We start from the raw sequence: 14375 nt of genomic DNA, 5'->3' as shown, positions 1-14375 counted from the left end.
AAAGTCACCGGGACACAAAACTAGTGGGGATCAAGGGTTACTTGAAGTTTGAGAAATCAATTCATCCCACTGGGTTGGAAGCTGCCCTGGAGAAGCATGAGGTGTCACGATCTCTCTGCAGAGTAGAAAAGGCTCAAAAGACACACAGTCATAATTACATTTTGTTTCTTCATGAAGTCCCTAATGCTACAACTTCAAGAAAATAAAACATTGAAAAAAAAAAGTCTTCCATTTTTATTGAACATTTTTATTAGTTGATTTTCTAAAAAAAATTGGAACCAGAAAGGGTGGTTTGACTGGGCGAGGTGGTATCTTCAGGAATCGAGCAAATAGCAATATCAACACCCAAAACATTAACCTGGCCTTCAGATCAAATGCTGACCAGCCTTTCCAATTCAACCATCTACTTTCACAACAGGACATATACAGTGTTAGACACAAAATGCTGGAGTAACTCAGCGGGACAGGCAGCATCTCTGGATAGAAGGAATGGGTGAGGTTTTGGGTCTGGACCCTTCTTCAGCCTGAAGTAGCATCCTGACCCGAAATGTCACCCATTCCTTCTATTTAGAGATGCTGCCTGTCCCACTGAGTTACTCCAGCATTTTGTGTCTATCTTTGGTGTAAACCAGTATTTGCAATTCCTTCCAACACATAGTGTTTCTTCTTTTAATTGCACTCAACATCAGTCCTCTCACAGGGTATCCTAAACCTCTCAGCTGTGCATAGTTAAAAAAAAAAAGCCCCTTGAGCCACCGAGTCTACACCAACTATTGATCTCCCGATCGCACTAGTTCCGTTATCCCACTCTCGCATTAACTCTATATTCAATTTCCGACAGAGGCCAATTAACCTACAAACCCGCATGCCTTTGGGACGTGGGTGGAAGCCAGAGCGCCCGGAAGAAACCCACGCAGTCACAGGGAGAACGTGCAAACTCCCCACAGACAGCACCCGAGGCTAGGATTGAACCCAGGTCTCTGGCCCCGTGTGGCAGCGGCTCTGTCGCTTGCACCACTGTGCCGCCCATCAGAGCAGAGCAGGTGAATGCGACTTGTCCCACCATTTTAAAATGCCCCGACAGAGTGAACAAAACCTAAAGCTACTGATCTCATCTTCTGAGAGAGCAATTATTTGACTGCCTAAAATTTCATTTACAAGAAAATGTCAAATGCCCATTAAAAAAAAAAATCAAAGCAGCAATGAATAAAAATGTATTTCAACACAATAACATTTGTCACATAATTGTTATATTATCAATGTTTTCCAAATATAAATAATCAATAATCCAACCCGACCTCCTAACCCTTACGAGCTCAACCCCCTCGGGTTTGTTTTCATTAAAAAAGTGTTTGTTAAAGATTAATCTTACGTTTTTTTTTGTTTTAGCCAAAGCTAAAATGTACCAAAAGAATTCTTGTTTTAAAAAGTTAACATTTTCAAGTATTCTTCCCCGTCCTTCCCGTCCCACCTCCACAACTACCCAAACCTTTGACTTCCGACCCACTGTAAACAAAGAGAAAACCCAGGGAGGACAATGACAACGGCGTCTGGTCAATAAGAGTCACTTTCCTCTCTCTCTCTCTCTATCGCATCTACATTTGCAACATGCACTGCAAACCTTAGAATGACAGCAGAGGATCAAAGGATTTGCCCGGAGAGGCAGAAACGGTCCAAATAGTGTTACCACTGTAAACCCCTTTTTAAAAAAAAAAAAAAAAAAAAATTTTTTAGCTGCTGTTATTCTGCCTGCATTAGACACAGCTTCGGTAGAAAAATGCCACGATGTCCTTTTATTTTTTGCAAGGATCTTCCTGGCTTCTGCAACCAACACGGAAAGAAATCCATTTACCAAGGAAGGCTCCAACACCAGGTATGCCACTGTTCTTCATCAGGCATTTAACTGAGAGGAGAATTTGAAACACAATCTTTTTTTTTTTTTTTTTTTTTTTTTTTTAAATTGCAGAGAAACCCCTCGTGTGCATCCTGTTATGGCTTTTGGTGTCGGTGGTATGCTGTGGAATTCCGCATCTTCCGTACCGGGATACACATTAGGCATTTAAAAAAAGGGAAGGAAAGGCATGTTGGGCACATCATCACATCGTGGAGCCTTTTGCTTGCAAAAGCTGTGGGAGGGGAGGAGAGAAGAGAGAGAGAGAGACAAAAACAAATAATCAGAAACAAAAAGGTTTTAAAATGGTGACGAACAGATTTAAAACACAAGTAGATTTCCACCCAAACATAAAGTTACCCCCCAGATTCCTATTAAGTAAGTAAATTGTATTTATATTGCACGTTTAAATCAACTCGCGTTGAAACCAAAGTGCTTTACATAGAATAAATAATTACGTTTCTGTACATCCATAGAAAATCTTTTTCCTTTCACCTTAAACATAGGTTTATGGTGATGGGGAAAAGATTTAGAAATCTGAGGGGTAACGTTTTCCACATAAAGGGTGGTGGGTGTATGGAACGAGCTGCCAGAGGAGGTAGTTGAGGCAGGGACTATCCCAACGTTTAAGATAGTCAGACAGGTACATGGATAGGACTGGTTTGGATGGATATGGGCCAAACGCAGGCAGGTGGGACTAGTGTAGCTGGGACATGTTGGCAAGTGTGGGCAAGTTGGGCCGAAGGGCCTGTTTCCACACTGCATCACTCTATGACCTGCATCACTTAGCTCCTGACACCACTCTGGATACAAGGGAAAAGAGCACAAACTCATCATTTCTTCTCAGGTGAATCTATTCCATGGTCTCTGGTTAGGTGCTGGTCCTCACCAAGTGAATGGTAAGCAAAGCTATCAGTTTGTCTCAGTTGCAGGGATGCAGCAAAGGGTGGGTTAAGAAACAACCATTAAAACCTCACCAAGATCTTTCCAGGCAAACTTAGATTCCAGTGAAATCAAATCAAAATCCATAGTTATTTCTACATAGAGCTGATGGGCCAAATGGCCTATATCAGCGCAGCAAATATAATGTATTACATGAAGGGAAGTTTGGAAGGAGGGCAAGGCCATAACTGCAGAAAGAAACACAGAAAATAATTCCAGTTTCCATTCATTTTTAGTTTAGTTTAGAGATCTGGAGGTGTGCGTTTTCTCACAATTCTATACCTTTGCCGTTAGTAACTCTTACAATCGGCCATTATGAATTCTGGTCTGCAGTAATCGAGTTTTAGTTTATTGTCACGTGCTAACCAGTCATCGCTACTCACAAACATTAGAGGCAGTATTTTTCCCCAAATAGAATGTTGTTCCCACTGTGGCAGTGGTGCTCTGGGACACGCTTAGAAAACATGCTTTTCATCTGTACTCAAGGGCCACCTTTGACGGACGTGTGTTCCTTCAATTCTCCAGAGGCCGACCGAGTTAATAGCAAGTGAGGCACAGTTAGTTCAAATACAAGCCGCTTTATTGCATAAAGGATAAAATATACAGATGAGGAGTGAGATGATTCTATTTCTGGTACAAAACACGCTATCTCACAAGAAGAAACACACGATTCATGCCAACTTTAATCGAAAGTAGGTAAAATAATATCTAATTCACAATTGAGGTCTCCTCAATTCACAATCTTCCTGATTCTTAAATGCACACGGTGCCTGCATTCTCATGTTCAGAACTTCCACAGAGATTAAAGAGAGATCAAATAAATCACAAAAATACACACAGTAAGAGGCAGATACATGCAAAGCGACTATGTAGCTACTGAGACACACACACACACACGGGAATTGCATAGAGACTGTCACACCTGTGTGGCAGTAGAACACAAGACTGGCTAGTGTAGCTCTAAACCTACACGTGTGCACAGCAGAGCACTAATTCAGGGAGAGGAGCACTGTTCTACAAGCACTGCAGAGGTACATACGCGGATAAGAGAATGCACACCCATCGTAAGGGGGAAGTGTATCATTGATACTAGAAGAGGGTGCCACACTCAGGCACGCGCACACTCACCCAGGCACACTGAGCAAGTCTTCTAAATACTAAAGATAAACACACCACTGCTGTGCACCACACATGCCCATGGGAAGGCAGCCAGACTTTGAAGATGCACACCAGACCAGGGTTGCAGGCAACCACACACGCAACAGTGAGACATGACCTATAAAGTGGGTTCATGTTATAGAAAACAACACTCAGGACACAGTGGCTCCATACTGTGAGAGTCACCCGGGTAGAGTGGATGGGGGGGTCTGGCTATATTTAAACTCTAGAGACTGGAGTGAAGGAGAAGGTTGGTGAGGGAAAGGATGCAAACAGCACAGGTTCAAACGTTTTGTACCCAAAGGGTGAGGAACGAAACACGGGCCTGGAGAGTATTGGAATGGCCAAGCTTGGGGGTGACATAGGGGGCATAGATGGAGCCTTCAATAAGGATGGAGGCAGAGGTAAATGGAAGAGAATCATACAGTGGTGGAGACTCAGCTTGAGAATAGACTGCTTCAAGCTGATAGTGGCCAGGAAGGACTAGAATTAGTGGTAGCTGAAGCCAGATTTCAGTCTTCCCATCGAGCACGTGAAGCACAACACATTAAATGGTAGACACGAGGAACTGGCCGCATACGGTAGAGTTGCCGCCTGAGACCCAGCTCGATCCAGATTACGGATAAAACCAGAGAAAACCCACACAGGTCACGGGGAGAATGCAAAAGCTCCGTACAGACAACACCCGAAGTCAGGATCGAACCCGAGTCTCTGGCGCTGTGAGGCAGCAGCTCTACCGTGCCAGGTGTCGAGGGAGGAAGGGGAGCGAGAAAGTTGTCTCAGATATCTGGCTGCTGACCTGTAGATGAGATCAAAACCAAGCCAGAATTATCCGAATGAATTGAACAGAGAAGGAAAGGCATCGGAAACTGACTGGTACGGGCGTCAGAGGTTATGGGGAGAAGGGAGGAGAATGGAGTTAGGAGGGAGAGATAGGTCAGCCATGATTGAATGGCGGAGTAGGCCTGATGGGCCGAATGGCCGAATTCTAATTCTACTCGTATTCCTTATGACCAAAGATCAACACGGGTACAGAGACACACTCACAATGGGGTCTGTGAGTGAACACAGTCAGGAAACATGCACTCACCCACACTAGTCTTGTGCACAAAGCAGTCAAACAAGAGTGCAGCTCCCATCCGCACCTACTAAGGGTCTACTCATTCACCCAGAGGCTAAACCAGGCTTTGCTTTACACATGCTCTGCGGCGTATGGCCATTAGATTCACTACACGGCAATGCAGAAATGATCCCACCACCAGCTCCTGCTAAGTCACTATCAGTTCTCACCACTGTGTACGTTACATTTTATTCCCCGTCATTCATATCACAATCAGCTTCCTCGTCCTCGCCCTTTTGTCCAGCATGCAGCATGCACAAGGGTTCAAATGTCAAACAGAAAAGAAATGACTACAGATTAAGCAGCCAATCATTTTTTTTTTTTTTTTTTTTTTTACAGTTTGCAAAACATTTTCCACAAGTTTCATTTTTTCCTTACAACATGGGACTGTCTCCATTCGGCCAGGAGTTCACATCAGCTCACAGAACAATCCATTCCCCCACCAAAGTTTCCCTGTGACCCATTCTGTACCTGTACTCACTGGAGTTTAGATGGATGAGGGGGGGGACCTCATTGAAACTTACCGAATAGTGAAAGGCCTGGATAGAGTGGATATGGACAGTTTGCGAAAGTCTAGGACCAGAGGCCATAGCCTCAGAATAAAAGGATGCACCGTTAGAAAGGAGAATGAGAGGGGATTTCTTTAGTCAGAGGGTGGTGAATCTGTGTAGTTCATTGCCACAGAAGGCTGTGGAGGCCAAGTCAATGGATATTCTTAAGGGGGAGATTGACAGATTTTTATTTATTAGAACGGGTGTCAGGGGTTATGAGGTGAAGGCAGGGGAATGGGGGTTAGAAGGAAAGATAGATCAGCCATGATTGAATGGTGGAGTGCCACTGTCAAACGCCTCAATGGTCCATGGGCAATCTGGTGAATGGAGACCAGGCAATCAAAGCAATGCAGGGTCGGGCGATCATCCATGCACCCAGTTTTGGAGGGGATGGTAGTGGCAACTTCTATTACTAGTGACATAAATGGTAGAGATGTGATCAGATGGAGGAGAAATCGATGTTTCAGATCTCCATGTCGTTACAAGCTCTTAAAAATAAATTGAAGATATCTTTTTCTCCGCCCACCCTCGTTACATTTGAGAGCAAGAGCACGCTATACAGGTTATAAACCTGCCCCACCGTTCAGCAAATTCAAAGCAAACCCTCCATATAAAATCCATCTTCCTTTGCTACCCGCACACCCGTCAACTTGATCAGTAGTACAGGTGTCAGGGGCTATGGGGAGAAGGCAGGAGAATTGGGTTGAGAGGGAAAGATCGATCAACCATGATTGAATGGTGGAGTAGACTTGATGGGCCAAACGGCCTAATTCTGTTCCTCCAACTTGAATTCCATTGAATATTTCAGCATAATCCTTGTATAGTCTTAGATTAGTCTCACTTTCAGACACCTGCTTTTCTACAATCTACAACGCCAGACACCGGTGCGATTTCCCCCTTCATTGTCGTCCAGTCCTATTTTAGCAGGGCTCCACAATGCCACACTTGGCGAGATGCTGCCTTGGTTTCTCTCCGGGCAGAAACTTTCACCTCAGGAATTTACTCTCTGGTTCATATTAGTCAAAGCTACATTCTTTGTAGGAAGGAACTGCAGATGCTGGTTTAAACCGAGGATAGGTACTTGATTGTCAAGAGTGTCAAAGGTTACGAGGAGAAGTCTGACTCGCTGAGTTGTTCAGGCTTTTTCTGACCAAAATGTTAGCGTGTTTCAGTGGGAGCAGAAGGTTGAGATGGAACTCGTTATTTTGGCCGCTTGTGTGCGCTAATCTGCCAACGTGATTGATGGAGACATCAGTGAAGCCTCCTCCCATTAGCTTTGGATTGTCCACCACTATTTATGATTGCACGTGGCGGTACAGCTGGGTTCAGCGGTACTCCTTTAGCCAAGGTTAACACTGCATTAGCACACATTGTCCATGCTACCCCCCAGTTCAACGACTTGTTTTTAGATTGTTCTGCATCTTCGACAGCTGGACCCTCGGTTTGATGCTGAGAGATTCGCTGAGGCCACGAGGTTGCACGTTACTACGACTAAAATGTTTCGTAGACTCTTCTTGCACTCTGCAATCTTGAAGCAGAGTGAATGAAGTCCGCCTTTTCCTGCCTTCCGGGACAGGGAGACAATAGTCAGAGCCAAGCAAAAGGTTAGCAGGAAGCCAGGACAAAGGTGCCCAAGAACACCAAACTGGGTCCCTAAGCACCGAGCACCTGGCCTCAGCCACTTTATAGCTTGAATAACAAATCAGCTGACACAAGGGTTATACGGCCCATACTGAGATAACATTGAACTGAAGCTATAGATTTATCTGCAACAATGGATTCCAAAAAGCCAGTGGTAGCAAATCAACCCTTCCCATCAGCGACTCTGCCCAGCCAGATTGGCACAGGACAGCACACCCTGCTCACCTTAGCTTTTCGACTTGGTTCACAGCTTATCCCGTTGGTGGTGTTGTGCAGCTCCTTGGAAACGACGCATAGAAACTCCGCTTGGTCTTCATTTCCGTAGTTGTAGGAAGATCCAATGCTGATCAACTGCAAAAAGTACAGAATGCATTTATACAGTGCAGGGAGGAACTCCAGATACTGGTTTACACCGAGACACAAAATTCTTGTATCCACTGGAATTTAGGCCGGCATACACTGGAATTAAGACCGGCATGCACTGGAATTTAGACCGGCATGCACTGGAATTTAGACCGGCATGCACTGGAATTTAGACTGGCATGCACTGGAATTTAGACTGGCATGCACTGGAATTTAGACCGGCATGCACTGGAATTTAGACCGGCATGCACTGGAATTTAGACTGGCATGCACTGGAATTTAGACCGGCATGCACTGGAATTTAGACCGGCATGCACTGGAATTTAGACCGGCATGCACTGGAATCTAGACTGGCATGCACTGGAATCTAGACCGGCATGCACTGGAATCTAGACCTGGCATGCACTGGAATTTAGAAAGATAAGAAGAGATTTTATAGAAACATATTAAATTCTTAAAGGATTGGACAGGCTAGGTGCAGGAAAAATGTTCCCCATGTTGGGGGAATCCAACATCCAGCGGACACAGTTTAAGAATAAGGGGTAGGCCATTTTGGGCTGAGTTGAGGAAAAACTTTTTCACCCAGAGAGTTGTGGAATTCTCTGCCACAGCGGAGGCCAATTCACTGGATGTTTTCAAGAGAGAGTTAGATTTAGCTCTTAGGGCTAAAGGAAGCCCCCCCCGATTCTCTTTGAGTTTCTTGTGCCCATCCCCGAGTGTGCACGTGTGTGTTGACGGGTGGGGATGGGTTAAAGACGGTAACACGGAGGTTCAGCACCTTTCAAAGGGTCACAATAAAAGGAAGGTTTCCATTGTGTGACATTGAGTTAAAACTCTCACCTGTTCAAATTTCCAGCCATCAGACATAGTAGAAACCATTTGTGTAAGCTCTTCCTCCTGACACTGGAGAACTCGGTAAACATGTTTCGTAGGAATCTGCAGAGACATGACCACATACTTGTAATTAATTCCTTTCATTCAACCCCAGCAGATGTCTGTCCGGATTAAAGGCGGGCCGGTCTACCAGTTGCCGTAGAATCATAGAAAATGGGTGCAGGAGTAGGCCATTCAGCCCTTCGAGCCTGCACCGCTATTTAATATGATCATGGCTGATCATCCAACTCAGTATCCTGTACCTGCCTTCTCTCCATATCCCCTGATCCCGCTAGCCACAAGGGCCACATCTAACTCCCTCTTAAATATAGCCAATGAACTGGCCTGTAAATCAGTGGTGGAGCTGTATATATTTACCAACATGTTAAATATATACATGCATAACAGCAGTTGATCTTATACATGAGCCAAGCCCCTCTGATCGCTCTGCCAGAGTTTTACGAGGCAATATTGTAAAACTCCTTCCATAAGCTAGGGTACCGTTCGATTTGCATCTACCCCATTGTGGACATTAGTCTTTTTCTATGAAACTGATGCACAACAATGCTGAGAACTATGTTCTGCACACTGTACATATCCTCCTTTGATCTATCCAATGTACTAGAGCTTGACTTGATTGTACATACATATGGCCTATCTGATCGGCTTGACTAGAAAGCAAAACAATAGGAGGTGCAGGAACCGCAGCGGGTCAGGCAGCATTTTCATTTCATTCTCTGCCTCAGTGGAGGTAGTTTCTCCAGATGCTTTCAAGAGAGAGCTAGATAGGGCTCTTAGAAATAACGGAGTCAGGGGATATGGGGAGAAGGCAGGAACGGGGTACTGATTGGGGATTGAATGGCAGTGCTGGCTCGAAGGGCCAAATTGCCTACTCCTGCATCTATTGTCTATCTCTGGAGAACATGGAGAGGTGACGTTTCAGGTCAGGACCTTTCTTCAGACTCTTAATCTTTTGGGTCTGGATCCTTCTTCAGGTACACGCGACAATAGTAAACCTAAACCTATTTTGTTCGGAGGGCAAGAGCAGAGGTGGTCATCAGTGCATCCACTCCCTTTCCTTACCTGTGTGGGTTTGCAATCTCGCTCTTTGATCTTCTCTTTCACTAATTTAATGAGAGGTGCAATGTTGTAAAACTCTGCTTCTTCTAGAACTCCTGCAACACAGAAACATTCCATCACTATGGACTCACACCCAAGTCATGTCCACACAATTTGGTGTTACTCTGCAGGCTTCACAAGACACTCATGGCCCTTTGATATATCCTTTTCCAAAACTAGGCCAGTTATAGTTTTAACATTGGTCTTCCTGTGGCTCCCATCCCTGACTTATGAAGCGCAGAAGATATCCACGGGTTCATTGGATGGTTCAACATAATCCGAGATTATTCCATTTCAGTTAAAAACTGGATAGACATGTGCATTATGATAGAACTGGGGTTGCAAAGAATTTTAAGATCCATATCTGTAACATATAGCAAAACAAAACAATGCAACTTTCATTTCCAAAATGCATCAACTTACATGTTAAATCAGTGAGCAGTAGACTTGTGCTCTTCAGTGCATGTTGCCAAGATGGGTAGATTGGGTCAGGATGCAGGAACCTCTCACTGAACAGTGGAGCAACCAATTCCTATGCTCCAAAGTGACAATGAAAGAACTGAACAACTCACCTTCCTCTGCCAGTTCCTTGTTGACAACAAGTTTGCCATGTCGGAGATAATTCAATATTGGTCCAAAATAGGTGGGATCCCGGTCAATCAGGTAGGCCCCCGTCTCGTCCTGAGGAATAAAGTCAAGACTTTACTATTTTTGAATCCGCAATCCAACAAAAAGATGGACCACGTGTAGGAAGGAACGGCAATTAGAGTTATAGAGTCTTACTGTTGTAGAAACAGCCACAACTTGCCCACACCAGACAACATGTTCCATCCATACTAGTCCCACCTGCCTGTGCTTGGCCCATATCCTTACAAACCTGTCCTATCCACGTACCTGTCTCAATGTTCCTTAAATGTTGCAAATTGTTAACTGTCCCGAGTGTGTAGGATAGTGATAGCGTATGGGGTGATCGTTGGTTAGCGCGGACTCGGTGGGCTGAAGGGCCCGTTTCCGAGCTGTATCCCTAAAGCCTAAAGTCAAATGGTAGTGTTTGTTCTGCGCCACATAGGAGCATTTAAAATATCGGATAGTCTTCGGGAGCATTGGACCCGCATCTATCTTGTTTATTTTCGTAATGCTCCTGTCTCGCTTTACTGTTTTGATATTCAACATTTATTTCCCCTCTTAACCCTTTCCCACCTACATGTGTGGCTTTCCACTAATCCAAAACAAACACTGTACCCACACCCCAGTGCTCGAAAATGAATACACTTCCATTGCAGGACATTCTCGAAACAGATAAATGATAGAGAAGATAGATGCAAAATGCTGGAGATCAGCACATCACAGCAACCCATTCTTGGAGGAGCAGCCTAGGCCTCCTCCACTGTCAGAGCAAGGCCACATGCAAATTGGAGGAACAGCACCTCATATTTCACTTGGGCAGCTTACAACCCGGCAGTATGAATATTGTTTTCTCCAATTCCAAATAACCCCTTGCTTCCCCACATCTCCCCGTCCCTTCCCCATCCTAGTCATCCTGCTAACTTCACTGAAGGTAGACACAAAATGCTGGAGTAACTCAGCGAGCCAGTCAGCATCTCCGGAGAGAAGGATTGGGTGACGTTTCGGGTTGAGACCTTTCCTCAGACTGCAGTTTCGACTCAAAACTTCACCCATTCCTTCTCTCCAGGGATGCTGTCTGTCCCACTGAGTTACTCCAGCATTTTGTGTCTATCTTCAGTGTAAACCAGCCCATGCAGTTCCTTCCCACACGTGAATGATCGAGAAAATACAGGTGGACTACAGTTCTTGACAGCGAGGAGAATTAATCACACCCGAGAGATGGCTGGAACACCAGCAACAGTAATTGATGCAGGAACAACATATTCACAAAGGAATAGTGGAGGAATTGCAAGAGTTCCAGGAAACTAAATGATCAAAAGAACAAGTGACAGATAAATCCTTAGGAGAGGCTGCAGCAGGGCAGTAACTAACAAAGCAGTATTAGAATAAATCACAGTCCACATAAACAGCAAAATCTACCAAGTCAACAACTATAATTCTCTTGACAAATTAATTGGTCTAACCCAGGATTGTAGATTAAATACCCCTACCAAGAAAAGAGATCTTTATCTTAGTGCCCAATCTAGGACAAGCTTGACAGCATGTCATACTCCAATAGCAATCAAGAGCATTGTGTAGGAACGAACAGCAGATGCTGGTTTTCTCCGAAGATTGACACAAAATGCTGGGGTAACTCAGCGGGTCAGGCAGCATTGCCTTCACACCCCTCACCCATTCAGTCTCATCTCGGGGGGGAAATGGAGGAGGACTGGCCAAATTTTGTGCCTTCCACCACAGCGATGAATGCTGTGGTGGATGTTTGTGTTAAATTTTGATTGTGTTTTTGTGTGTTCTTTTTCATTTTACCACTGCTGGCAAATTCATTTCACTTGCACTTTATGTGCAAGTGACGAATAAAACTGATTGTATTGTATTGTAAGCCGGATCCATGCCCCCTACAAATCCATCCACCCCTCACTCTCCCCAACCACCATGCCTCTTCAAGCCCCAGCCCACCTAGTCTGTGTCTTCTCACCGCCTCACAACCTGCATTTGTCCCTCAGTTCAAACATTAACATCAAGCCGGGCTTTATGCCCCCAATACCCCCCCGTACCTTCTGAATTTGTAGTCGGCAGGGCAATACTCTGTATATCGCCAACTTGGATGTGTTGTACATATTAACCTGCTGTTAGTGCCCCCTTAAAACTGTCTAGTGAAGGTGATTTGACTATATTGTTGTCTAGTTCATTCCATTCCCATAAGGTTCTTACAAAGAATGAGTTCTTATAAATATCTGTCCTGGCGAATGGGGTTTCTATTTGCATATCATTTCTCTTTCTTGTTCTGCTTTCTGTTGAGTATGTTATGTATCTATCTGCAGTATTGCCCAGTACCTTCACAACCCTCACCTATTCAGCCATGCACGACCTAAATTTGCCCCCAGTTCAAACTTTGACAAGCTGGGCCCATGCCCCCATTCTTCCCCAACCACCATGCCTCTTCAATCCCTATACATTATTGTGTGTATGTACAACGATATATATAACCTATACAATAGACAATAGACAATTGACAGTAGACAATAGGTGCTGGAGTAGGCCATTCAGCCTTTCGAGCCATCACCACCATTCAATGTGATCATGGCTGATCATCCCCAATCAGTACCCCGTTCCTGCCTTCTCCCCATATCCCCTGACTCTGCTATCTTTAAGAGCCCTATCTAGCTCTCTCTTGAAAGCATCCAGAGAACCCGCCTCCACCGCCCTCCGAGGCAGATAATTCCACACTCACCATAATATTATGCTAAATGCATTTCGTTGTCTCTGTACTGTACACTGACAATGACAATTAAAATTGAATCTGAATCTGAATAATAGCATTGGCTATATAAATGTAAAATAGTGCAATAATAACAAAAAATAGCCTATGTAGTTCAGAGTTAGTCTGATGTTGTAGTGTTTAACAGCCTGATGGCTGTGTAGGAATTAAATTCACCTGCATTTGCCCCTCAGTTCAAACCTTGCCAACCAGACAGGACCATGTACCCAGGGTTTACCCCAATCACCAGACCTCTCCTCTACCCCCCCCCATTAACCCCCCCCCCCCTTAGGCCGGGCCTTCACACCCCGACCCTCCTCTGTCCTCACCGCCCCCCAAGTCCCGGCCACCGGGCCCAGACCGCTTTGCTCACCCGGTCGGACAGCAGCTCGCCCTCCTCCTGGCACAGGCGGTAGAGGAAGGACTTCTCCTCGCGGCACAGGGTCTGCCGGGTTGTGAGGAAGTGCGTGCCGCCGACATTGAGCCGAACCCACTTGTTATTCGGCTCCTTCCCCTCCGCCATCTTCAGCTGCCGTCGCGTTGCGTCTCCTCCCCCCTGGCGGCGCGTCGACGTCATCTTTCCCCCCCCCCCCCCTCCGCGTCGACGTCATCTTCGACCCCGCGCCTCCCGTTGAATGACGTCATCCCGCGCCAATCGCGCGCAGTCGCTAAGAGCCCACCCCCCCTCCCGCTGATTGGCAGCCCGCCCCGCCCATCGCAACGCGGCAGCCGATTGCCCCGCCCCCTGGCGTTGATGGACGTCAGACCCCGCCAATCGGGGCGCGCTTGCGATCTTTGCTTGTGACAGACATGTAACTCGCCCCGCCCCCTCGCGCACGTCGCCGTCAGCTTCCGCCCCCCTCGCGTCACGTCGCCGTCAGATTCCGCCCCCCTCGCGTCACGTCGCCGTCAGCTTCCGCCCCTCTAGCGTCACGTCGCCGTCAGCTTCCGCCCCCCTCGCGTCACGTCGCCCTCAGCTTCCGCCCCCCTAGCGTCACGTTGCCCTCAGCTTCCGCCCCGCTAGCGTCACGTCGCCCTCAGCTTCCGCCCCGCTAGCGTCACGTCGCCGTCCGCTTCCGCCCCCCTCTCAAGCCGAGAGAGGGAAAGCAACAGGGTTACTTCAACTTAGAGGAGTCAATGTTCATAAGAAAGACACAACAAGCTGGAGTAAGCTGAATGTTTAATGTATCATTCTTAACTGTCGCTGTATTGTCATGTTGTCACTTGTGGGCGGAGCACCAAGGCAAATTCATTGTATGTGAATACTTGGACAAGTAACTTAAATTTAAACTTAAAACGTAACTCGGGACAGGCAGCATCTCTGGAGAGAAG

At 46.0% G+C, this 14375-nt stretch overlaps 1 protein-coding gene across 2 annotated transcripts; it reads right to left on the bottom strand.

The window, feature by feature from the left end:
* Positions 1-226: 226 nt before the first annotated feature.
* LOC129713928 (BTB/POZ domain-containing protein KCTD5-like) lies at positions 227-13612 on the bottom strand. 2 transcript variants are annotated; one of them, XM_055663334.1, is made up of 6 exons: positions 13417-13612; positions 10231-10339; positions 9623-9714; positions 8507-8602; positions 7529-7654; positions 227-2126 (listed from the first exon to the last, which is right to left on the bottom strand). In XM_055663334.1, exons 1-6 carry the CDS (start codon positions 13564-13566, stop codon positions 2097-2099), a joined length of 603 nt encoding a protein of 200 aa, XP_055519309.1. In that variant the 5' UTR covers positions 13567-13612; the 3' UTR covers positions 227-2096. The 2 variants fall into 2 exon arrangements, with proteins under 2 accessions (XP_055519309.1, XP_055519308.1); XM_055663333.1 differs by lacking the exon at positions 227-2126 and adding an exon at positions 3396-7226.
* Between the last annotated feature and the right edge of the window lie 763 nt (positions 13613-14375).

This window comes from Leucoraja erinacea, chromosome 37 (assembly GCF_028641065.1).
Source record: "Leucoraja erinacea ecotype New England chromosome 37, Leri_hhj_1, whole genome shotgun sequence".
NCBI lineage: Eukaryota > Metazoa > Chordata > Chondrichthyes > Rajiformes > Rajidae > Leucoraja > Leucoraja erinaceus.
This window is presented reverse-complemented; position numbering and strand designations above follow the sequence as displayed.